General features: G+C 48.8%; 1 protein-coding gene across 1 annotated transcript in view; it reads left to right on the plus strand.

Annotated features, from left to right (window-relative positions):
* Positions 1-25,189, plus strand: part of GALNT2 (polypeptide N-acetylgalactosaminyltransferase 2) — a 184,142-nt gene that overhangs the window by 139,711 nt on the left and 19,242 nt on the right. Inside the window, exons 4-10 of the mRNA XM_024117061.3 lie at positions 10,107-10,205; positions 10,433-10,500; positions 10,722-10,787; positions 16,707-16,828; positions 18,888-18,975; positions 22,225-22,312; positions 23,374-23,477. Of these exons, the coding sequence (XP_023972829.1) occupies positions 10,107-10,205; positions 10,433-10,500; positions 10,722-10,787; positions 16,707-16,828; positions 18,888-18,975; positions 22,225-22,312; positions 23,374-23,477 (635 nt within the window). The remainder of the gene's footprint in view (positions 1-10,106; positions 10,206-10,432; positions 10,501-10,721; positions 10,788-16,706; positions 16,829-18,887; positions 18,976-22,224; positions 22,313-23,373; positions 23,478-25,189) is intronic.

The raw sequence follows: 25,189 nt of genomic DNA on the forward strand, positions 1-25,189 counted from the left end.
CCCTGCCAATGCAGGGAACATGGGTTCGAGCCCTGGTCCGGGAAGATCCCACATGCCTCAGAGCAACTAAGCCCGTGCGCCACAGCTAGTGAGCCCGCGTGCCACAACTACTGAAGCCTGTGTGCCTAGAGCCCGTGCTCCGCAACAAGAGAAGCCACCGCCATGAGAAGCCCACGCACTGCAACGAAGAGTAGCCCCAGCTCACCGCAACTAGAGAAAGCCCGTACGCAGCAACAAAGACCCAACACAGCCAAAAATAAATAAAAATAAAATAAATTTATTATAAAAAAACAGCAACATAGTGCAGTTAACTGTCTTTGAAAAGTACCTGAAAGCATCATCCTTGGCAGTACATCAGCGTCCTTAAAAGTCAGAACCACTGCTAAGTGGCCACACAAAGTCAGTTATTTGACTCAGGTTTGTGGGGAGGACTGAAAGAGAAAGACGCGGGACAGAGAAGAAAGCCCCTGACTAAGCCCCAGAGGGGCTCTCTTGAGACAGCAGGGAGCACGTCTCTTCACAGCAGTGCAGAGAGCAGCTTGGAAACCCGAGTGCGTGGTCCGGAAGGGAGACTGAGGCTCCGGGAGATGCCCCGTGTCTGGGGGTGGGGGCAGGGACCCGCGTCTCACCGTCCCGAGAGGGCGGCCCCCGGCATCGGGTGGGATGAGAAGCTCAAGCACTGGGTGGCCTCTCTCTGCACTGATTCCCGCCCCCCCCCGGCGGTGAGCCGGGGGTCCTGCCTGAAGTGAACTTGGAGGGATTAGGAAGTTCAGATGGCCTCATCCACGGCTGTTATTTTCACAACTTTCAATAGCCCTTGATTCTTGAAAAAGTTTTCAGTTAAAAATTAGTGTCTGTAAAACTGGAGGCAAAAGGGCAGGGGATGCATGTTGAAGGAGAAAACAGCTCTCTTTCACCAAAAGGTGCTGGCTGAAAGCAGCAAGTGGAAACCTGACGTCCGCCCCCTCGGGGCCGGTGGGGGGACCCTGTGTGTTCCGGGTGGTGTGGGTTTTCCATGGCTGTGCTGCTGTGACTGCGCAGCAGTGAGCCCGTGCTCGGGACTGTCTGCTGTCCTTTTCGCCTCTGGAGCCCTTGGCTTTTCCAGGGGATCGGAGGACTTCAAAGGGAGAGCAGTAAATACGACAGGCTCCGTTTCTGGTGTCTCGGGAAGGGTAGGTCCTTGGTTTAAGAAGACACTCCTGTGTCAGACACAGCTCAGGGCACCAGAACGCGGCTTCAGACCGAGAATTTCAGAGTGAGACAGACCTGCCGTGGTTCCTGGGGCTTACTCAGATCTCCTGCCAACTGGATTTTTAAGAAGCTTAATTTCACATGGGTCCTGCAGAGGCTTTAAAATCTCTTAGGATTTGGTTCTCTTCCATTTTAAAAGACCTCTGTAGAATAAGCTCTTTAGCTATTAGGACTGATCAGAAATTAGTTGATTAGGTGGGATATTATGTCATTATCACTGTTTGAAGGATTATTAAGAGCGTATTTTAATTAAATGAACATTATACAACAGCTGTTAACCTTCTTTTTTTAAATTCCTGCTTTTTAAAATTTTAATTCCATTTCCAACTCCCATTTTATCCCCGGCCCGCCCATCCTCCCCAGACCCTCCAGAGCAAACGCCCCATGGAGATGGCAGTGTGAAACTGACGCCTTGTTTTCCTTGTGTCGGAGCAGAGGTACCCGAGATTGAGGCTCTGAGGGTTCTTCCTGCTTGGAAGAGCAGGGAGGGCTGGCCCGTTTCAGGTGCACGGCCCGCGTTGCTGTGAATCCAGCCTCCAGCTATGGCATGATCTTCTTCCGAAGGGCCCTGAGTGCTGGGGCCGTATTCAAAGGCCTTAGGCCCGACTCTCCAGGTGGGAGGGCTTGAGGGGTCCAGCACAGGGAGGGAGCTTCTCAAACTCAGATCCCCAGGCATCACCAGACCTACTTACGTGGGCAGAGCCCAGGTGTCTGCGTGTTAATAATATGCTCTTGGGAGAGTCTGGCGCTCACTAACTGTCCGAGCTTTGTGGTGACCGTGAGTTCATGCCAGGGCAGCTGCCAAAGCAGGGCGTTCCCTGACGAGGAGCGTGCCCAGCCTCGATCGGCTCCAGACGGGGGTGCCCCCCCCACCCCGGCTGCACAGCTTGTATGGGAAGTTCCACCTCCTGTGGGGACAGCTGTGTCCGACTACCAGGACACAGTCAGTCAAACAACAGACCTGCCCCTTTCTTCCTTTGAAAAGGAAATCATGTCAGCATTCCCTGGGGGTGAGGGCAGGGAAGCAGAAGGTGCATTCGGGGCCTCATCTGGGTCACCTGCTGTTCAGAGCCTGCATCCCAGGGTCCCTGTGTGGTAACACCCCTACACACACACCTCCATGTACAAGCAGGGGGCAGAGGGCCTGAGAAGCGACAGTCTACTTTGATCGGTTCTTTTTTTTTTTTTTAAATTTATTTAATTTATTTATTTTTGGCTGTGTTGTGTCTTTGTTGCTGCGCAGGGGCTTCCTTTAGTTGCGGCGAGCAGGAGATACTCTTCGTTGCGGAGCGCGGGCTTCTCATGGTGGTGGCTTCTCTTGTTGCGGAGCCTGGGCTCTAGGCATGAGGGCTCAGTAGTTGTGGCATGCGGGCTCAGTAGTTGCAACATGCGGGCTCAGTAGTTGTGGCATGCAGGCTCTAGAGCGCAGGCTCCTTAGTTGTGGCGCACAGGCTTAGTTGCTCCGCGGCATGCGGGATCTTCCCGGACCAGGGCTCGCGCCCACGTCCTTGCACTGGCAAGCGGATTCCTAACCACTGCGCCACCCAGGAGGCCCTCTTTTGGCTTTTGAACCCTCCTGGCCCTGCCGTCTGAGCTTGACCCCCACACGAGCCCTTTTGGTTTGTCTCACCTGGACTGAGGGTACACGTGGAGACTGGCACCTTTTCAGGTGCTGGGTCTGCTGGAGAGACCGAGGTCAGAGCAGCCCAGAGCTCTGTTTGCTGTTCATCTTCCCAGGCACCGCCCTACGTGTGTACCTTGGTGCAGGACAGAGGCAGGTGCCATGTCGCTCTTTCCCAGAGTTAAAGCTACTCATTACACCTACTGGCACCTCTCCCAGGTTCACCCTACCCTCCTCTCTGTTGAGTACAGAACTGCCTTTGTTTCTCCAGTGATCGAATTCAGTTGGTTTTAAAGCCGTAGGGCAGGTCTGTGAATCAAGAAGTTACAAAAAAACCCAAAAAACCAGGGTAAACCTCAAAATAAAGGGAAGGAAATAATGAAGGAAAAAGAAAAAATTAATGAACTAGAAAAATAAGAAACAATAAGAGGATAATATAAAGCTTGATTTTCCAAAATTAGAAATCTCTTAAGAATACTGATAAAAATAAAAACTACAATTAAAAAATATCAAGAAGGCTTCCCTGGTGGCTCAGTGGTTAAGAATCTGCCTGCCAGTGCAGGGGACACAGGTTCGATCCCTGGTGTGGGAAGATCCCACATGCCGCAGAGCATCTAAGCCCGTGCGCCACAACTACTGAGCCCACGTGCCACGACTACTGAAGCCCACACGCCTAGAGCCCACGCTCGGCAACAAGAGAAGCCACTGCAATGAGAAGTCCGTGCACCACAACGAAGAGTAGCCCCCGCTCACCCCAACTAGAGAAAGCCCGCACGCAGCAACGAAAACCCAATGCAGCCAAAAATTAATTAATTAATTAATTATAAATAATATCAGGAATAAAAGAGCAAATATAACTGTAGATAGAGTTTGTAAAGATTGTAAGAACATTGTAAGCACACTTTTATGCAAATATAATACATTTAAAAACTCATATGGAATGCTTAATTTTCTAGGAACATGAAAATTACCAGAATCATTCAAGAAATAGAAAAATATGAATACATACAAGCCATGAAAGACCTTTTCAGCAGTAAAAAGTTTGCCTTCCCCGGATTCACAAGGCTCAAGTGGGCTTGCATAGAACACAGACTATTTTAGAGAATTTCTAGAAAAAGAGGGAAAGCTGCCCTGTTTGCTTCTTGAGAGCAGGAGTACCTTGCTGTGAAACTGGAAAAAGAAGGTAGAAGAACAGAAAATTGTAGATCGATTACTGTTATGATTATAGATTGAAAAAATTCAAAGCCAAATACTAGCATACTAACATAGCTCTATTTTTTAAAAAAAAACCATAGCCAAGTAGAGTTTATTTTAGGAATGCAAGAATGATAGAACAGCAGGAGATATATTAATACACTATTCTTTCTCAACGAATTAAAGGAGAAAAGCTATATGATCCCCCTAATAGATGCAAGGGGAAAAAAAATCATAAAATTTAGCACTTGTAAGGGAATTTCCTTTACCTGATTAAAGGTCTCTGTAAAACATCTATGGCAAACATTACACTTCTTGAAAATCTAATTGCATTCACCTTGAAGATGGGACCAGGGCAAGGGTGTTCTCTACCACCTTTTTTATTGCATGTTGTGTTGCACGCCATGAGCAGAGCCTTATTAAGACAAGAACCGCAGATGTAGAAGAAGTGTAAAGAAAAGGACAAAATGTGGATGAATTGATGGATGGAAAAATCCAAGAGAACCTACAAATTCTCAGAACTAAGAGAGCTCAGTGAGGTTGCTGAGTGCAGGGTCCACAGACACAAGCCAGGGCCAGCAGTGGCCTGTGAGCAAATGTAAGAGGAGAGACCCCGTGCACTGTAGCAGCAGAGCTGTGAGGCTCTTAAGAGCAAATGCAACACAAGATGTGTGAGGCTTTTATGGAGAAAATTAGATAATTACAAAACATAACTGAAGGACAAAAAACACTCAATATTATAAAGAAATTATTATAATCATTCCCTTCAAATTAATCTGTAAATTCAGTGCAGTGTCATACAGTGCTTAAAGACCTGATCCTTAACATTCATAAGGAAAAGCAGATGGCCACAAATAGCCGGTAAAGTCTTGAACAGCACATGGAGAGCACATCTTACCTGTCAGATGTGAAGGCCTACTTCAGAGCCACAGCCAGGCAGCAGTGGGGGACGAGTACAGAGAGATGCACAGAGCAGAAGTGGACCAGGGGTCGGTGTACACACATAAAATGTGGTGTGACAGCAGTGACAGCACAAGTCGGCAATGACGTAGTAAACCGGTAAACGACACTGGGACGACAGACTAACCACACGGGAAAAAATGAGATTACTTAGTCATACCATTCATAAAAATACGTCTAGGCGGGTAGATGGGTAACCTAAATGTTAAAAGCATTTGTAAAAGTTAAAATATTTGGAAGAAAATCTACTAAATTATATTAGAGACCTTAGGTTAGAAACCCTTTTTCTGGACATTACCCCAGGGCCACAGTATGAGAAATCAAAATTAAAAAATATGTTTGACAGAAGACATCTTAAACAGAATTACAGGATCTGCCACAGACTTGAAGATTTTTGCAGTGCATATGGCTGACAAAGGATACTATCCAGAATATATAAATTCCTATCATCAAATAATAACGATGGGGCTTCCATGGTGGCGCAGTGGTTGAGAGTCCGCCTGCCGATGCAGGGGACACGGGTTCGTGCCCCGGTCCGGGAAGATCCACGTGCCGTGGAGCGGCTGGGCCCGTGAGCCATGGCCGCTGAGCCTGCGCGTCCGGAGCCTGTGCTCCGCAACGGGAGAGGCCGCAACAGTGAGAGGCCCGTGTACCGCAAAATAAATAAATAAATAAAAAAGAATAATAACGATGTAAAAACCTAACAGAAAGTGGACAAGAGTTGAGCAGGCAATTAACAGAAGAAACTATCTAATCAGCTCATAAACATATGCAAAGACGTGTGCCCTCGCTAATAATCAGGGAAATGAAAATTAGGATAATAAGAGGCTATTTCGTACCAACCTGGTGGGCAAAATGTAAAATTCTGATGCTATCAAGAGATGGTGGGGGCTTCCCTGGTGGCGCAGTGGTTGAGAGTCTGCCTGCCAATGCAGGGGACACGGGTTCGAGCCCTGGTCTGGGAGGATCCCACATGCCGCGGAGCAACTGGACCCGTGAGCCACAACTACTGAGCCTGCGCGTCTGGAGCCTGTGCTCCACAACGAGAGAGGCCGCGACAGTGAGAAGCCCGCGCACCGCAATGAAGAGTGGCCCCCGCTCGCTGCAACTAGAGAAAGCCTTGCGCAGAAACGAGGACCCAACACAGCCAAAAATAAATAAATAAATAAAATTTAAATAAAAAAGAGAGAGAGATGGCGGGAATATGGAGCCGTGTGAACCCTTGTGGATGAGGTGAAGCTGGGAACAGCCTTCGGAGATCAGCTTGCTGAATCAAGTAGCTCTAGTAGTCCTACCTGTGGGCAAATGATGCAGAGAAACTTTCTCACGTATGTAAAAAGACAGTGTCCATGGCTGCATTGCTCCTAACAGAGAGAAATTGGCCATCCGCAGAAAGGGGTTGGATGCGGTGTGTTCCTACAAGCGACAGCTGTGCAGCAGTGGGTGTGAATGAAATAGAGCCGTGCGTGTCAAAACAGGTACGTTCCCAAAGGCGGAGAAAGCAAACCACAGTGCAGTGTCACCCATACACGTTTCGAATATATGCAGAACACCACTCTGTGTTATTTGTGAAGATGTACACATGTAGTTCGTTGAAGACATACATAGGAATACTGATGTACCAAATTTAGGTAGTGGTTACCGCTGGTGAAGATGGGATTTGAGGTGGGAAGGACATACCAGGACTACAACTCTTACGTGTCAGGTTTTGTTTCATTTTAAAATCTGAATCAGGGACTTCCCTGGTGGTCCAGTGGTTAAGAATCTGCCTTCCACTGCAGGGGGCGCGGGTTCGATCCCTGGTCGGGGAACTAAGATCCCACATGCCACACAGTGCGGTCAAAAAAAAATTTTTTTAATTAAAAAAAAAGAATAATAACATTATGAAGAATTACAGGGATGAAGTGCCTCAGATCACTCAGTTACCAAGGTTACCACAGGCCAGACGAGCTGGGGTGGGGCTGGGGAGGCACCCTGGGGGCGTGGGGTAGAGGGTGTGTTTCTGTGCCCTCTCCACACCACGGAGCAGCCTTCCACCGTTTTAAACAGAGCCTCTAGCTCCCCATTCTGAGGACGTGTGTTTGATTGTGTCCTCAGTGTCTTGACGAACAGCAAGTGTAGCATCTGCATCAGAGACAAGCCTCCCAGGGTTCGTGCTGCAGCACCCCAAGGGCTCAGGAGCTCCCTGCACTTGACGCCAGCTGATGCAGAATTCAGATTTGATGGCCATTTAGTCTCAGAGAAATTTAAAGCTAAATTAAAGATTTTTAAAAATCACTGTGTCCAGTTTTTTCAAGTCCCCATTTTACTGGACAGGGAGTTACCAGAATGACCCTTGGAAACCCAAGTGAACTTGACCCAAAGCCCATCTTCAGCATCACACACTGCTTCAGCTGCATCGTCTGGGAGGGAGAACAGAACTGACTGCAGACTCTCCCTGATGCTGGCTCCAAATAAACCCCAGCTTCTATCAGTTCCCAAAGAAGCTCAAGGATGAAGGTGCCCCCGGCAGCCAGCTCCCCTGGCAGGTTTCTATATCAGGCGGGTGTTCTTCCCCCAGCTCTGGAGCAGAGAATTCTGCTTGGCAGGGACAACGCTCTTTACATGCAAGATTTATTCTGTTTCTTTTTAAAGAAATTCTTCAAATACCACCCCCCCCCTTTATCTTGGCACAGTGTATGGACTTAGGACCTGAATTCCTATACTAACCTATTAACACTCAGACTCACGGGGTATAAGATACTCCTCAGTCTTTACTTGTCATCCTTCTTTACCTTAGAAACGGGATATACCTCTGAAATTTCCTGATTGCCGGTTCCTAGCCAAATTAGGTGCCTGATGCCCTGTGTTATGGAATTTTAATAAAACGATGTGAATGCAGCAGCCCTGTGTGTTCTGCAAAATGTTTCCAGAGCCCCTTGAGAATTCCAAGCGCTCACGGGAGACGAGGCTTCCTGCGGAGAAACAGAAAATGAGAGAATAGGACCTGATTGGATCGGCTTAGTTTACTAGGATTTGAGCCTGAGAAATGCTTCCTTCTCTCCTTTTGATTCTCATGTGGCTGCTCCAGCCTGAGCTCAGCAAGTCAGTCAGCGCTGCCTGCTCAGCTCAGCCCTCACCACTGGCTGGGTTGGGGCCTGATTGCAGAGGGCGTCCTATCCTGGGGTTCTTATTTCATTAGCATTGCAGATTGGGTTCTTGGGAATGACATTCGTTGGTAATTTGTTTACAGTTGAACCTTGCAGAGTCTTACTTATTACTTCCTTAATCTAACAATTGGCGAATTCTTGAAATTAAAAAACAACAACAACAACAAAAAAACCCCAGCCTTATCAATCTACTTGTCATTAAATACTTAGCCGTCAGGAGCTATAATGATCAACAGCAGTAATTCCAGAATGCAGTCTTTTCCCAAACAACAGTGACTGGTATATTATGTTGTTTTCTCATGGTTAATTAAGATCCAGCTATCCATATAGCTAACATAAACAAAAGAAGCCCATTTTGTGATCTGACCTAATTGCTTTTTAATTTTGCTGCTTTTCTTGCTCATTTTCAAAATTTGCTCTCTGAAGTAGTTTTGTCAGTCACGAGGGAAAATCAGTGTCTGTTGACTGTTTTCCTCTGAGGCACAGCTGAGCACCAAAGATTTTTTTTTTTAATCTTTCTCCTTTTCCTACTGATTTCCCATTTAAGATAGATACCTTTAATTCTGGGAGCAGATCACTTACAGCTGTGGTCAATTCCATTAAGAGCTAAGGAGTAAAACAAGTTCTTGAAAATGTATTGGCCCCATGGAAGGTTTTCCAGCTTCTCCAGTGGAAACCACTGAAGTGATACCAGTGCAGGGACCCGCAGATGGTGAGCACAGCCTAGAGGGACCACGTCCTGGGCGCCGGCTGGTGTTCCCTATCCTACTGCAGGCAAGACCGTCTCCCTCTGCACCTTGGGTACAAAAGTACTGGTTGAGAACTGCTTGCAGAGGCCAAAGATACTTTAGCTGTCCGTCCCACCCCTCCCCCCTCCCGGCTTCAGTAGTACCACCAGCCTGGTAACTCCCTGAATGCACTCATGCCACGATTTGACTGTTCACAGACTTCCTCGCGAGCTGTAAGCCCGCCCAGGGGTCTTGTTCTCTCATGGTTCTCTGGAGCATCACCTCTACACTGGCATGTTCTTCAAGTTCATGGAGCCTTCAAGGGATTGAAGGGTCCCTTAATGATGGGTTCTGCAGAGCTCAGTCTCCCTTTACTATAGTCCTTCCTGTCGCCTAGTGGGTGATGCCTCAGCATCTTCAGCCTAGGGCTATAGCGTCCTGTGTTTTCAAGCAGCCATTTAGGGCCGTGGCAGCCTTGTGTCTGTCTGCAGGGAGCAGACGTGACAAGGGCCTGTTGTAATCTGCCCATAGTTTGCAGGCCTGAATCGACTTTATTCAGAGCGGTCCTGGGTTCTCTCAAGTGGAAGGGGGGAGCCGACGGGCTCAGGTGCACACCCACCCTTCCCTCGCTCACAGCAGCCTGCACCGCTGTCACCTACGTCGTGTGGACGCAGTCTGGTGAGGTGAGGGGCGTGTGTCCTGCATTCCAGGATCGGGGGAGCCGTCAGTGGGGTAGTGCCAGGTACCACATACCACTTTGGGAAGAATCCCAACAGTTCACGTGCTTGCTGCAGGCAAAGTAGGAAACGAGAAAAGAGCAGCGGTGCACAGTTGGTTCCACCCCTCAGGAAGAACCACTGTGAACTGTGAAAAGCACATCTCTAGAGGTGTATCTGCGTGTGAGACTAAATGGGATTTCACTGTTTTGAAACACACTTTTTTTTTTCAACATGTTAGAAAGATGTTCTCAATATGTTACTTTTCACTGAAATCTCTCATCTTTTAACATGTTGCTCTGGTTGTGTTTTTCTGTGTCCTTATGTCCCGTTGTCGCTGTATCTCGGAATAGGCCAGGGCCCCCTGCAGACGACAGGTCCACCCCGAGTGCCCGTCCTGCAGGGCCACCTGCCCGCACTGTCGGGGGCGCGCCTGGCCGGGGCTGGTCCGGGCTCGTCGTTCAGGTCGCTCTTTCTCCTCCTCCAGGTGTCAGCGGAAGCAGTGGCGGGTAGATCTGCCGGCCACCAGCGTGGTGATCACGTTTCACAATGAAGCCAGGTCGGCCTTGCTGAGGACAGTGGTCAGGTGAGGCCAGCAACTGCCATCCGTTGCCACTTAGGCGGGCAGGGGACGTCCCCCAACAGGGATGCTGAACAAGGGCCGGGTCCCCAGCGCAGCCGGGCCGGGGCTGTCTTTGGGGGATGCAGACAGGTCACCTGACTGTGCAGCCCCGCAGGGGCCAAGGGACGAGAATTGCACACCCCAGTCACAGCCTGAAAGGCCTGCAGCTTTGTCTTTCTGCCTTTCCTCAGCGTGCTTAAGAAAAGCCCACCCCGCCTGATAAAAGAAATCATTTTGGTGGATGACTACAGCAGTGACGGTAAGTAGAGGCCGATTTCTGCCCCCAGCATCCCCCTCCGTCTGGCCCTTCTCCTGGGCGCCAGCCTTCCTGGGCTGTGGGTGCTAAGCACGAGTTTCAAGAAAAGGCCGGAAGTAGGGGGCTCACCAGCCCGAAGGTGATGGAGAATCACCATCCCTGCCCACCGAGCCCTCCGTTAGTTAACTTGAGGTTCAAAAGCTTTGCTTCTTTTCTTTTCCTAGCGGAAGACGGGGCACTCTTGGGGAAAATTGAGAAAGTGCGGGTTCTCAGAAATGATCGGCGAGAAGGTAGGACTTTTCTCAATTCAGTACCACGACAGTTGAATTCTGACATTTCCTGAGCCCAGTAATAATGTGAAGAAGTGTTTCAGCTCCAAGAACAATGAACTGTCTCGTGTTTTGTCTGCCTTCCTCCAACAGAGCCTCTTGGGAGCCTCCCAACAAACCTAGGAAGGATATCGAAAGCTTAACTAATTGAAATTGTTTGTGCACCAGGGCAAGAGTTCAACTTACGCTTTTATTTATGTATTTAGAAAACTGGCTTCTCTCTTTCTTTCACAACCTAGGAAGTCTTATCAGTCCCTTGAGTACTAGAATTTAGAAGAAAAACAGAGATTTAGCAATGAGAACTTAATGACTCCATGCTGCAGGCATCTGATAAAATAACTGGGGTTCCAGTTTGACAGCCTGCCCAAGTGAACCATCCAAAACAAGGGAAAGAGCACCGGCATTACGTGCTTATTGGACTTTGCAAATGCCAGCCTCGAAACCTGCTGTCAGTCTTGTCTTTGCTGGAGCTGGGCTCATCGAGTCCACTTTATTGGTAGTTATAAGAGAAGCTCCAGAGAGGAAAGCATTACTTTGAAATGTCTGGAAAGGAAGCCGGACTCATAATGTAATTAACGTCCAGCGCATCCATGCTGGTACAGAGGTGGTGGCTGGATTCTCACCTCCTCCATGGTCCTGAGAAATCTTTCTGTAGGAAAATGGCAGAGCTTTAAAACATGTGCCGTTTTTGCTGTTTGAGGATGATTATTGATCCGGGAGTCGTGGCTGTGCCTTTTGGTCAGCGAACATTGTCTTTCTTCTGGTCCCCTGTGCAATCCAGCTGGAGTCGGGAAATACAGTTTTTCTTAGCAAGAATCTAATCATCCAGTAAAGTGGGTGAGCCCGTTAGGGCGATGTCATCAACACCATATTTTAACCAACTAAGGTCATCAGTCCAGATGTTCAAGATGCATAAACAATGGGGTCTGCCTTGCCCCTAAGCAAGCTGTTTGCTGGACTCACATCTGCCCCCCAAGCTGAGATTAAACCAGAATCTTGCATTGTATTTGCCTCTAAAGAAACTACATGATAACTTGTTGAATTCAAACCCAAAGTGTCTGCTGGCACAGGGGAAAAAAAGATGAGGCAGGAGGAGGGAATAAAAGAAAGAAATTAGCTTTCGTGTGGACATTTTGTAACTGACAAACCACGTGCTAGGTTTCAGAGAGGGCCTTTAACCTGCTTAGAAATCAGAAGCTGTCCTTCTCAATATAAACTGTGCGTTTGCTTTACGTTAGGCTGTTCTTGTGGGTAAGAATCCACATTGAGGCATTGTTTTGAGAAGGAATGAAGAGAGGCAGCTCTGGGAAGCCAGATTATGGTAGAACTGTATGGAACAAGTGAGGAATGTGACAGTCGAGTGAGAAAATGCACACACACAAATGTATGTGTGCTTGTGTGTGTGTATCCCAAACAGTTAAACATATACACAAATGCTCATAGCAATGCTGCTAGGTGACAGAGAAAAATCAGTTGCATAAAATCATGGCCTTGGGTTCATTTAGTGCTGGGGATTTAATTGTGCCAGCGATTCTTAATCTGGCTATTCATTACAATCACTTGGGGAATTTAAAAGAAGACCATGCCTTGACCCGACCCACAATTGAAGAAAAATTTTTGTTTTTATAGGGGTGGGGCCTGGACATCTGCATTTCAGTAATACTGATGTACTTTGAAGGTTGAAAACCTAGTCCTTCTCATTGTGCAGATGGAAATATTAAAGCTGAAAGAGGTTAAGTGTCTTTTTCAAGGTCATCCGGCTATTTAATAATGGTAGTGGAGCCAAAACCGTGTTCATAGGCCAAGCTCTCTATTTGTCCTGTGTGCTTTTTATTCCTCCATTCCCACTGTCCTGCCTGATTAATTTATTTTTTTCCAGTTTATTGAGATATACATGACATACAACACTGTGTGAGATGTACAACATAATGATTTGATATATGTATATATTGTGAAGTGATCACCACACTAAGTTTAGTTAACACCCATCACCTCACACAGTGACAAATATTTTTTCTTGGGATGGGAACTTTTTAAGATCTCCTCTCTTAGCAGCTTTTGAATACACTTCCGTGTTTTGGCTGTTGTAAATAATGCTGCAGTGAACGTGGGTGTGCAGACATCTCTTCAAGATAGTGGTTTTATTTCCTTGGAATTGCTGGATCATGTGGTAGTTTTACTTTTAATTTTTGAAGACCCTCCATACTGTTCTCCACAGTGGCTGCACCAATTTACATTCCCACCAACAGTGCAGAAGGGTTCCCCTTTCTCCACATCCTCACCAACACTTGATATCTCGTCTTTTTGATGGACAGCCATTCTGACAAGTGTGAGGTGATATCTTATTTCAGTTTTGGTTTGAAGCCCCTGATGATTAGTGATGTTGAGCACCTTTTCATGGACCTGTTGTCCATTTATATGTCTTCTTTGGAAAAAAAAGTCTTTAAATTTCTCTGCCCATTTTTAATCCAGTTATTTTGCTTTGTTTTTGCTGTTGAGTTGTATGAGTTCTTTATATATTTTGGATATTAATCCCTTATCAGTTATATGATTTGCAAATACTTTCTCCCATTCCATAGGTTGCCTTTTCATTTTGTGAATACTTTTTTTTTGCTATGCAGAAGCTTTTTAGTTTGATGTAATCCCGTTTGTTTACTTTTGCTTTTGCTGCCTTTGCTTTGGTGGCAAATTAAAAAAATTATTGCCACCACTGATGTCAAGGAGCTTACCTATATTTTCTTCGAGGAGTTTTATGGTTTCAGGTCTTAACGTTCAAGTCTCAAATCCATTTTGAGTTGATTTTTGTGTGTGTTGTAAGATAGGGCTCCAGTTTCATTTTTTTGCATGTGTCCACTTTCCCAACAGCATTTATTGAAGAGACTATCCTTTCTCCATTGTGTATTCTTGGTTCCTTTGTTGTAAATTAATGGCCATATGTGTGTGTGTTTATTTCTGGGCTCTCCATTTATCCCATTGATCTATGTTCCTGTTTTTATGCCAAGGCCATACTGTTTTGATTACTATAGCTTTGTAATGTAGTTTGAAGTGATGTTTTGTGTGTTTTTTTTTTTAGTGTTCCATTTTAATTTTTCTCATAGCTTTTTAGCTATACATTTCTTTTAGTGGTTTCTCTGAGGATTGCAACATGCATCTTTAACCTATAACAGTCTATTTATAGAGTCCATACAACTTTACATTAAATAGAAGAACCTTTCAACAGTTTAATTCCATTTCTGTTCCCTGTCCTGTGTACTGCTGTTGTCATGTGGTTTCCTTCATATGTTGTTAACGATGTTTTAAACCCCACAGTGCAGTGTTAAAATGTTTGCTTTAAATAATCAGTTATAAAGAAATTGGAATGTATAAATGGACTCTAAAATTTATCCTCGTATTTTTCGTTTCTAGTATCTTCATTTTTTCCCACAGATTCAGGTTTCCATCTCGTGTCATTTCCCTTCAGCCCAGAGAACCTTTAGAACTTTAGTTTTTCTTGTAGGCAATAAAATCTCTCAATTTCTGTTTATCTGAAAAGTCTTTCTTTCTCCTTTATTGCTGAAGAGTATTTTCTCTGAATAGAATTCTGAGTTGACCATTAGTTTTTCTTTCAGCACTCTGAAAATGTCATTCCAATGTCTTCTGGCCTCTGTTTTTCTGTTTAGAATGTAGCTGTCAGCTTATTGTTGATTCCTTGTATGTTATGGGTTGTTTCCTTTCGTTGATTTCCAGATTGTCTCTTTATCTTTGGTTTTTAGCAGTTTGACTGTGACTTGCCTAGATTTGATTTGCTTTTTATTTATCCTGCTCCAGGTTTGCTGATCCCTTTGAATATGTAAGTTGAAGTTTTCACCAAATTTGGGAAATTTTTGGCCTTTTATTTCTTCATATATTTTTTTATGCCTCATTCTTGGACTCTAGGTGCACATATGATATACCACTTGATATTATCCATAGGTTACTCAGGCTTTTTTTTCTCTTTCAGTATTTTTTCTCTGTTCACCAGACAGATCAATCTCTATTGATCCATCTTCAAATTCACTGGTCCTTCTGACATCTCTGATCTGCTGTTACGCAGTCAGTGAGTTCTTTCATTTCAGAAAATTGCAGTTTTCAGTTTTGGAATACCCATTTAATTCTTGTGGTTTTCATTTCTCTGCTGAGATTCCCCATGTTTGCTCATTCCAATGATCATTTCCTTGGAGTTCTTGGGTGTAGTTATCATAATAGCTGCTTTAAAATCCTCATCTGTTAATTTCAACATCTGAGTCATCTCAGAGTGAGTTTCTATTGACTTTTTTTCTCTTGGATATGGATCACATTTTTCTCTTCTCTAGTCTACTAATTTTTCAAATTTTATATTGGATACTGTGAATGGTATGTTATAGAGACACTGGATTCTGTTATCTTTCTCTAGGGTGTTGATCTTTGTTATACTGGGCAATTACATTACTAGTTCATGACTTTGAACTTGTGTAGGCTTGTCTCTTTGTACTTTGCTAGCATAAGTGTATCTTGGATGAATCCCTTATTCCTGAGACATAGTCCGTATTCCTAAATGTGTTCCCTCTGCAGTTTCTGTAGAAATGAGGTGTCTGCCAAGTCCTTCTAGGCACAACTCAATTGCCAAAAATTGTGTCCCTGATTCCAGCTGAAATCTTAGTTCTTTCTGTCTTCTAATTGTTTCTCTTCATGGACTCCTTGGGGTCTCCCCTGTGCCTGCAGGTTCAGGCATCAGCCAAGGATTTAAGGGCAGTTATCACCAGATTTGGGACTTATCTCCTTCTCAGGATCTCCTCCTTCTGTTTCCAGCCACTCTCCAACCCCAAACTCTACCCTCTGACACCTCAAGCCAAAAAAGGCTGCACTGCAGTGGATTGGAGGGTAGCATCGGGGGCAAATACCATGTTTACAGGGATTTCACTCTGTGTGATTTTCTTCTTTTAAGGGTTGAATGCCCTCTAGTTTCTGCCTGCCCTTGGCTACTCTAGCCCTTTCCTATAGTTGCATTTTCTGTTTTGCTCAGTTTATACTTGTTCTCTGAGAGAGGGTTTGCCTATTACAAGCTGCTCCATAATACCAGAATTAGAAATCGTTGCCCTTTTTCCTACTCTAGCATGCAGCTCTTTAAGAATCATGGAAAACCCTTTCTGACCACTGTGCTGCATAAAGAACTCACAACACTGTCCTTACCGGTTGTGAATAATCTCACATCTCCATGGATAGATAAAGCCCAGCGTACATAGCGGAAGCCACTTATGACCACACCATCTAGTGATGACTATTACTATGTGTGATAATAAAAAATAATATTACTAACAGATCACAGCTATATAAATTGTGTAATTTGACCAACAGTGTAACTAATTTTGTGTAAAAGCCAAACAACTGGGCTTTATCATTTATGTTAATTTGGCTCGTGATGAGTCTTAGAACACACAGATATTCACAGCACTGTTATCATTAAGTTATCACCATTAAATTTGGCCCCATTAGCACTTGAAGTGTCTGGGTGACACGTGCCTTAGCCCAATTAATTAGAAAACTCTGTTGCTGTGTCAGAGGAGGGTAGTTTTAGAAGTTTCACATTTCAATTGCTTGATGAAGGAGACTTCAGTTATGTAAAAGCCTTCCTCATAAGGCAGTAGTTCCAAGTTGTTTTCTCAGTCATCCAATTAACTTTAAAAAAAAAAGGTCCTGACAGAACTCTTACCTGGGTAACCGCAAGGGGGGTATTGATCTCTCCACGCATGTTGGCGATAAACTCCGTGCCCAGCAAGAGGGCTGCGTGGGGAGGTGTCGGTGCAGGTGCTGGGGGTACAGTTCTTGTTTCTCTCGCGTTCCCTGGGCATTCTCCCCTGACGTGTTTTTGGACTTACTCCACAGGCCTGATGCGCTCGCGGGTGCGGGGGGCCGACGCGGCCCAGGCCAAGGTCCTGACATTCCTGGACAGCCACTGCGAATGCAACGAGCACTGGCTGGAACCCCTCCTGGAGAGGGTGGCCGAGGTGAGGATGCGGCCAGGGCGAGGGCCTCCTTGACATTGTCCTGCGAGGATTTTATCCACCGCAGGAATCTATCAATAGGGGAGATTCATTTGTCAGGTAGGAGGCCAGGGTCAGCAGAGGCTAAGACAGCCCTTCCCCTAGGGGGGGTCTTCCTTCCCTGCCTGAAGCTTTGCTGACTGACTCTCTGAGCTCAGAGGGGGCAGGGTCCCCAGCCCGGCAGTGCCGCCCTGAGACCCAGGCTGCGGCTCGTGGGGAGGGGCAGTCCCAACCACAGGGACGCATGAGGCTGTCAGTTGATGCGGGATTGTGCACCTTCGCCTTCTAGAAACATCATCACTAGTATCACCTTTGGCCTCTTGTGATATCTCTCTTGCCTTCTGCTTGTTTTATTGACTCTCTTTCCTCCTACTAAGAAAGCACTTCCTTGAGACAGTAAAGTAGATGTAATGAAAGTATAGAGAAATAGTAAAGTCACTCTTTTTGCACCATAGCAGGGATCGCGGTTTGACAGTGAGTCCTGAGACATGAAATAAGACAAACTACCAGTGCTGCGACCCTCATGTTCACTGCCGTTTACTGAGCGCTAACTACGTGCTGGATGCTTTACACGTTACCTTAATCCAGGGTTTCACCCCCACTTGACAGTTGGGGGAACTGGGGTTCAGGGAACTTTAATCACTTAACCAAAACTCATACAGGGGGCAGAGCCCAGGCTGCAAAGCGGGTTTCGCGGAGTCCCTCCCTGAGTCCTCTCACACACACACGCATGCCCATCCTGGGGGCCCCGTCCCCGGCTCCTCACTCCACCAGGCTGTGTGTCCCAGGGACGCAGAGGCAAGATGAAAGCTGCACAAGATATCCGGGCACACGGAGGCCGCGTGCGTCGTGGTCAGACTGTCAGGGTTATTTAAACAGCCCCCCACCTCCTAAAGAAAGGAAGGGAAGAGTTGAGAATGGTCATTCTCCCTCATTCTAGTCCTGTCAAAGGAAATCAAAATAAAGGGAGTGGACTTGGACGTGGGACAGTTTACGGTCTGTGGCGCCGTCCCCGGGCTGAGCCAGGCATGGAGGACGTCACCCTCTGCGCTTGGGGCTCCACACTGTAAACCTGCACCTGGTGGTGGTGGAGCTTCCCTCTGTTCTCTGAGCGTGGTGCTCTGACGTGTTATGTTCTTAGCTCTGCTTGCCCTGTTACTAATTTGTTTTTCGAAGTCTTTCTCTGGCTGATTCAGGTTCTTGCCATGGCTCAGGGAAGCGTCACCCTTGTGTTCCCTGTTGGCGTGGGGCAGAGTTCCTCCCTAGCACCAACTAGCCCAGTTTAAAGAGGGCAGGAGAGTTCAAAGACCCTTGTGTTCCCAAACTCTAAGCAGAGCAGTGACAGTGTGGCATAAAGAAAGGCCTCAACCTAAGGGAATGTTTTGTGTTTGGTGGAATCACGGGTGAGACAGACTCGGGCTCCGGGTTCTCTGGTCACTTTGGTCACCATCCGCTGTGATGAGGTTGGAGCCTCTACACCACACTCAGCTCCCAGGCCCGTGGTCGCATCTGTGTGGGCGTCTCAGCCGTGAGTCCTTTTCTGAGGTTTCCTGCAGCTCGCAAATTACTGATGTTTAAGTACAGCCGAGCTTAGATCCTGTTAGAATGAAAGTTACTCCATGGTTGAGGTTTGACATTTGGGAAAACACTAAATAAAACACTATAGTCTCACGCTGGTGTGCTCTGAGAACTCCTTCTTTGGAATTAATAAAAATTGACATTTGCTCCTGGCTGTTAGGGGGACAAAAAAAAACTAAGGAGCGGTCCCGGGAGAGGCTTGCCCTCAGCCAGTGAACACCTGCAGGGCAGCCCCGTGCGCTCGGGCGCCTCCTGGGGGGCAGCGTCCTCTGCGCCCCCAACACCCAGCGCAGCGCAGGGCTGCAGGTGCCCAGCCGGGCGCCCCAGGGCGTGGGGTGGCGGGGGACCGGCGCGGCGGTCTCCCCGTGAGCGCTGAGACTCAGGCCTCCTCCTGTGCGGGTCCTGGCTGCCTCTGACACCTGCTGTTGCCTTCGCTGCGTTGCAGGACAGGACCCGCGTCGTGTCCCCCATCATCGACGTCATCAACATGGACAACTTTCAGTACGTGGGCGCGTCTGCGGACTTAAAAGGCGGTAGGTGCTGCACAGGGCCCAGCCTGTCTGCGCGGGTCCCAGGGACGGCGACGGCGCCTGCACGCGACCGAGCGGGGCCACGGCCAAGAGCGCCCCTGTGTTCAGCTGGCGGGGCTCACCAGGGGGCAGAAACGGCCTTGCCTCCCCTAGACGGTAGGCGTGGCTCCCGTCCCTGGCACCGGCCTGGCGTACAGAGCCGGCCCCGGGGGAGCCGGTGCGGAGACGCCAGGCCGATGGGGGTCTGCCCTCTCCACCCTCCCCCTCACCGCAGCGTCCATCACCTGCTGGAAGCCCATCCGCCCCGCTCACCCGTGACTCCTGGGCCCCGAGGCCTGCAGAGTGCAGCCCTCCCGCGGCCTGGCTGTCAGCCTCTCCTGCCCGCGGGCCACCCACGTCCCGCCGTGGTGGAACCTTTCTGGGGAACCTTTATCTGAATGACCCCGCCGGTTTCCTTGGGGTCCTTGCGGCTCAAGTGTGACCCCTCAAACCCTTCCGCCACGGGATCCCACAGTGATTTGTCTGATACTCTCTTTACCTTCTTAAAAATTCATATTGAAGGGCCCCAAAGAGCTTTGTTCACATAGGCCGTACCGATAAGCGTTTGCTGTGTTAGAAGGTAAGGCTGAGAAACGGTGAGAACACCAGGTGATGCAGCCACATGGGCGCTGCCCGTCCTGCAGCTTCCAGAACACTCCTTCCTGCACTTTGGAAAAATGAGATTGAAAGGGGCCTGTAGGGCTTTAGCATAAATCTGAAAGGAGTTTTAACGTCACACACCCCCTGAAAGGGCCTGAGGACCCCAGGGGCTCCTGGACCCCACCTGGGGAAACCCTGTTCTCGTGAGGAGCTTCACGAAGCTGATTGGGTACACGGGAGTCATGCTAGCCTCGCCTGAGGAGCAGGCTCCTACTGTTGTCCCTGTGTCCCCAGGACTGTGTGTACATGGGGGTGACCTGTGTCCCGGGGACTGTGTGTACATGGGGGTGACCTGTAGCCCCAGGCTCCCCTGTGTCCCAGGGACTGTGTGTATGGGGGTGACCTGTGCCCTGCAGGCTCCCCTGTGACCCCAGGACTGTGTGTATATGGGGGCGACCTGTGGCCCCAGGGCTCCCACACAGCCCAGTAAATGCTTCATGCTCTGAATCTCAGCTGGCTGGAGGCCTTGCCTCTCAGACCTCGGCTGAGAGCCAAGAATTCAGCGAAGCCTGCTGTAGAGAGAGATATAAAAGAGATGTCAGAGCCTTTGCCTTCCGTGTGTAATTTATTCACTATTGATTTTTCACACCTGAGATGAGTGAACTCTTTTTCCAGCATCCTAGCACCCCTGTTTCTTTCTGTAAAATGAGGGGCTTCTTTTCCCATCTGCAGCATTTTGAGCTGATTAGGAGACGGACTGTTCCAGACAGACACACAGACTGAGGGTCAACTGACATCCAAAAAAGAAGACAGTAGACCCGTGGCCTTGGACGGAACCACAGAAAGCAGAACGCTGGGACCGGCCGGGGAGGCCCGGGCTCTGGTGCCTCTTTCAGGCCGTGTCGCCACGGGAGCTGTTTTCCCTCCGCCTCTCGGCGTCCCTGTCTGAGAAACAGGTTGATAATAGTGCAGCCGCACGGGGCAGCCGGAAGAGGGCAGGGCTGTGACCAGGCAGCTCCCCAGAGGCCTCTGGCCGGACGCACTTAGGTGGGGAAACAAGAGCCAGGAGAGTCTTAGAAGATGGTGAGCACGCTGGGGCTGTAAAGAGTTTGGAGCCTTGGCTGTCAAGAAAGCGTTAGTGTCCAGAGTGTGTCCCCCCTCCCCCGAGGATCTGCAGGAGCTGAGATGTGACCGTTCTCCTCCCCTCCGCCGCGGCAGCCGCTTACGGCGGAGCCGGTGCGAGACGCTGAGATGCCCTGCATGGGAGCGGCCTCCTGCTGCCCCAGGGCCAGGCCAGATTCACTCTAAGAGCGTTTTACCAAACCCCTTTTAGGAAAAAAAAAAAATCAAGGATGATGTTTTTAGCAGATTTTTTAAAATCTAATATAGCTTGGCTCTTCGGACCAAATTGATAAACTAAATAATAATGAACATTCCCCCCAAAATGCAGGTAATGTTACATCAGCTGGCCAGTCGAGGCCTTTGTGTTCTGTCAGCAGTGCAGCCGGGACGTCTGTTTTTCCCTGGGTGGCCGTGGTTGTGTGCGCAGCAGGCCATGTCTGGGGAGAGCCGGGCTCCTCAGGCAATCAATCTCTGTCTCTTTCCTCTCCGTGCATTACTGTTGTCTGGCCCTCCAGCCCCCATTTGCCAGCCCGCTGCGCTCCACAAGGACACCTGGGGCACCTGTCTGTCCTCTGATTGAGCCATAATGTGTGCCATGCTGGCCCAGGAGCCCCCGAGCCCCTGTGCCATCCTACCCTGTTCAGGCTGCAGGCACCGGGGCTGTCAGGGCAGATAAATGCTGGATTCAGAGCACACAGATGGCAAGTCTGAACTTAGGCGTTGCACCAGCCCTGCGGACAGAAAGCCTGATGGCAGAGGGCTGACGGATGGACGGCCCTGGAGCAGTGAGGCTTGGCTGTCAGACCCTGGGCAACGCGGCCCATGCTCTGGAGAGCGTCCGCAGGTGGGGTGTGCCGGGTACCTTCTGAGTAAGGACAAGACCCGACAGCTGTGGACCAGGGGCCTGCGAAAGCCAGAAACCATGTCCAGGGGCCAGGCCTGGGCTCTGCCACCCCGCACGGCCTGTGGCTTCTAGAAGTGACCCAGGGCAGGTGCCATGTTATCAGACATGAAGCTCGCTTGCCTCTTCACTGCTTCTGTCAGCTCATTTCCACCTACTCTTGCCCCTCCCTGCCGTCCCTTCCCTGGGACCATGTTGGGGGCACCTGGCAGATTTTTTCTTAAATCCATCCCTCTTCTTTCTCGCCTCCTTACAGCCCTTGGATATGCCCTCACAGACTCCGGTTCTCTTATTTCACATTTATTCTTATGCATTTTGGTTTTAGAAAAGCCTGACCCACATCTTCTGTTTTGGGTAAGCTTCTCGGGGAGAGAAGATTTCAATGTGCGTCCTCCCCGCTGGTCTCCCTGCCCCCCACCAGTCACTCTCTCTTCCCTCTGCGTCGTTTTTGTGTGTTTGTTTGCTTTTCCTTTGTTTGGGTTACCGTGAGTCCATTCCAAATACCAAATATTTTTCAGCTGTGAGGTGCCGGGAGCAGACAGCCTGTTCTCACAGCATCCTGTGTTTCTTCTCTCTTCTGTGACCAGCAGGCTTTGACTGGAACTTGGTGTTCAAATGGGATTACATGACGCCCGAGCAGAGACGGTCCCGGCAGGGGAACCCGGTCGCCCCCATAAAGTAAGTGCCAGGCAGGCGTCCTTCGGGTGCCCTTCTCTGGGGTGGAAGATGAGACAGCAGGCCCCATGTTCCCTAGGGACCTAGTCGAGCTCTCACCATCCAGCCACACCCCCATTTCCCCTCGTCCTAGCTCAGGGGACAGTCTCTGCCTCCAGATTATAGGGTAAAGTATTTAGAGATATTTTTCTATGTACGTGTATCAAATCTGCCAGTTGCACGTCCTTCGTGTCTTGGTGGCGTAGAGCGTTTTCCCGCACAGGGTGGGGTCTCGGGCTGCCCTCGGGGACTGGGGAGGCGGTGGGCAGCGAGTGGGCCCTCCTGCCCGCCCCCGCTGGGCTCCGCTTCCTCGGTGGGCTCCGCCCTCCTGTCCCCCAGAGGAAGCACTGGTATCACTACCCGCTGGCTTTGAGCCGCGCCCCGGTGGGGTGAGGACGCCTCCCCAGGGACGCGTGGTTAGGGGGACCCTGCAGACGCCGGCGCCGTCTGCACTGCGGCGATTGTCCCCCGTCAGCAGTGAGCTCCAGGCGTGCGGCCCGGGGCCCTGACTTCTCACGGCGACTCCGCAGGCACAGGCCTGGGGTTCTGTCGCTGGCCTGTCCCCAGGCTGATAGGGACGCGAGAAGATGACGGTCCCGTCCAACAGAGGAGGAAGCTGCCCCGGGATGAGGACACGGGTAGCTGCCATCATCGAGCGTTCCCTGTGCGCCGGGCGCTTGAGCCTCTTACTGTTTGTAATCCTCCAAGGAGACCGCGGCACAGGAAAGCCGAGCACCGGCCTAGGGCGCTGTCGGCGAGTGTCCCAGCCCCGGCGGCTGCCCTCTCGTAGGGAGGCTCCGCGCAGCCCCTCGCACCTGGGAGCATCTGAGCAGGGCGAGGGGGGCGCTTGAAGACAGCAGGGGTCAAGCAGAGAGGGGCACCCGGAGCTCTGAGCCAAAGACCATGGCTGTGCTGTTGTTTTTAAGGTCCGCCTGTAGGCTTGACCTTGGCATTAGAACGCCGGCGATCTAACCTTGCCCTTCGACCTCTCCCTCTCTTCCCTTCTGCCCTCTCTGCCTCTTTAGAACCCCTATGATTGCTGGAGGGTTGTTCGTGATGGATAAGTTCTATTTTGAAGAACTGGGGAAATATGACATGATGATGGATGTATGGGGAGGAGAAAACCTGGGTACGTATGAGCCTTGTGTCTTCAGACACCAAACCGTTTCCAATTCCGCTGAAACCGTGATCTTTTCCTGCCCACCAAGAGGGGTAGAAATGAAAAGTGGAAGCTTTGGAAAGACTGTTAAGCAAGAGTTTGTGGTATGCAGGGTGCCACTGGGAAAAGGTTTGTAAAGACATTAAAGCGACCGTTTACTGAACATAATTAGTCCTCCATAAGGTATAAATAGCACCCTTTTTATTCTTAAAAGTGTCTTGGGTTGGGCATTATGCTAGACACATATTAAGTCTTTGAAGGAAAATGCACACTTTTTAATGTCATCTGAATCCGAGGTCTGGAAAGCAAGCTGACAAAAATGGGGGGAGTATTTCAGGTTCTCTGATTCATTTTTAGCCACATAGGGTGGAAAGTAAGCCCTGGAGAAGCCTGTCGGACTGGCTGAATTGTAGCCCTGGGAATCAGATAGGGTGGAGAGGCCGTGGCACTTCACCCCTTCTTGACTACTTTGTGAATGGCTCTAATTTGTTTTCGTGTTGTTTTGTTTTGTTTTGTTTTTTGTAATAATGCATACAAATCATTTTACCTATGTTTAGGGACATTGAAATTTTATAGACTTTGGTCTTTATTGATAGTTGCATTGTATTTACTCCATAAAGATAAAACGACTCTTAATTTATTTGTTTAGGGGTTTTTGTTCGTTTCACTTGAAGCTTTTGAGCTGAGTCTCCTTGGCTATTGGATGCTGTTAGATTACATTCTCCCCTGGGTAGACATACCCTGGGAGGAGGGGAGGGGGGCGAGGAAAGGAGGTAAAAAGGATGCCACTGTCACTTTTAGTAGTTTTTACTTGTAACAGAGACTTTGATTTTTTTTTTTTAAGTTTAAGAGACTAGACAAGCCCATTGTTTTTCTCTCATTTTATGATATTAATGTTAGTGATAGCATCTCATCTGTGGAGAGAGGTTGTTGCCTTGGTTGATTCTGAAAGCTTCTTTAGACTCAGTAACTACACCAGGATGAAGGATCAGAGTCAGATGCCTTTTGGTTTTTTTAACAGTACACTGACAGTTAGCCAGGGCTTGATTTGAAGGATTTGGAGCACGTAAGGCTTCAGAAGGATTGTTAACCTTCTGAAGGGCATTCTGAGTCACCCTCACCCTGCAGACCTCCCTGGGGAAGCCCAGCCAGCCAGGACCACCACTCGGGGGGGACCGAAACGGGTGGGGTTTGCAGCAGTGAGTGCCATTAGGCTTATGTGGTTGGAGGGCAGGTGGCCTTTTGTGTCAGGGTGTAGAGAGAGTGTTGATTTAAATATCAAAGGAGACCTTACACCCAGAGACCAGCGAGAGGGGAAATAATCTTTTCTGTTACCTAGTTTATTGTTGGTTTGGTTTGTATGTTTACGTAGCTCTGCCCCGTGCGAGGTTCCCTGGAAGGGCTCAAGGGGCTCAGGTAGGGTGACACATGGTGGGCAGGGAGGAAGGGCTGGGGCCACCCGGCCTGAGCATCCTGGCACCTCCTCCCGTGACAGGCTCTGACACGGCTGCTCTGGAGGGTCTTCTCTCATCAGGGTTAAACAGGCACGGGTTTCAGCAGGAAGAGTCCGTGATATGAGTCTTTCTCTCTTCTTGGTACTGCTCAGACTTGATTTTCTGGGTGCTGCCTGCACACCCCCAGCAGTTGTCCAGCCTGAGGGCTTGTGTGGGCCCGAGTTAGGA

Source organism: Physeter macrocephalus, chromosome 20 (genome assembly GCF_002837175.3).
Source record: "Physeter macrocephalus isolate SW-GA chromosome 20, ASM283717v5, whole genome shotgun sequence".
Classification (NCBI taxonomy): Eukaryota; Metazoa; Chordata; class Mammalia; order Artiodactyla; family Physeteridae; genus Physeter; species Physeter macrocephalus.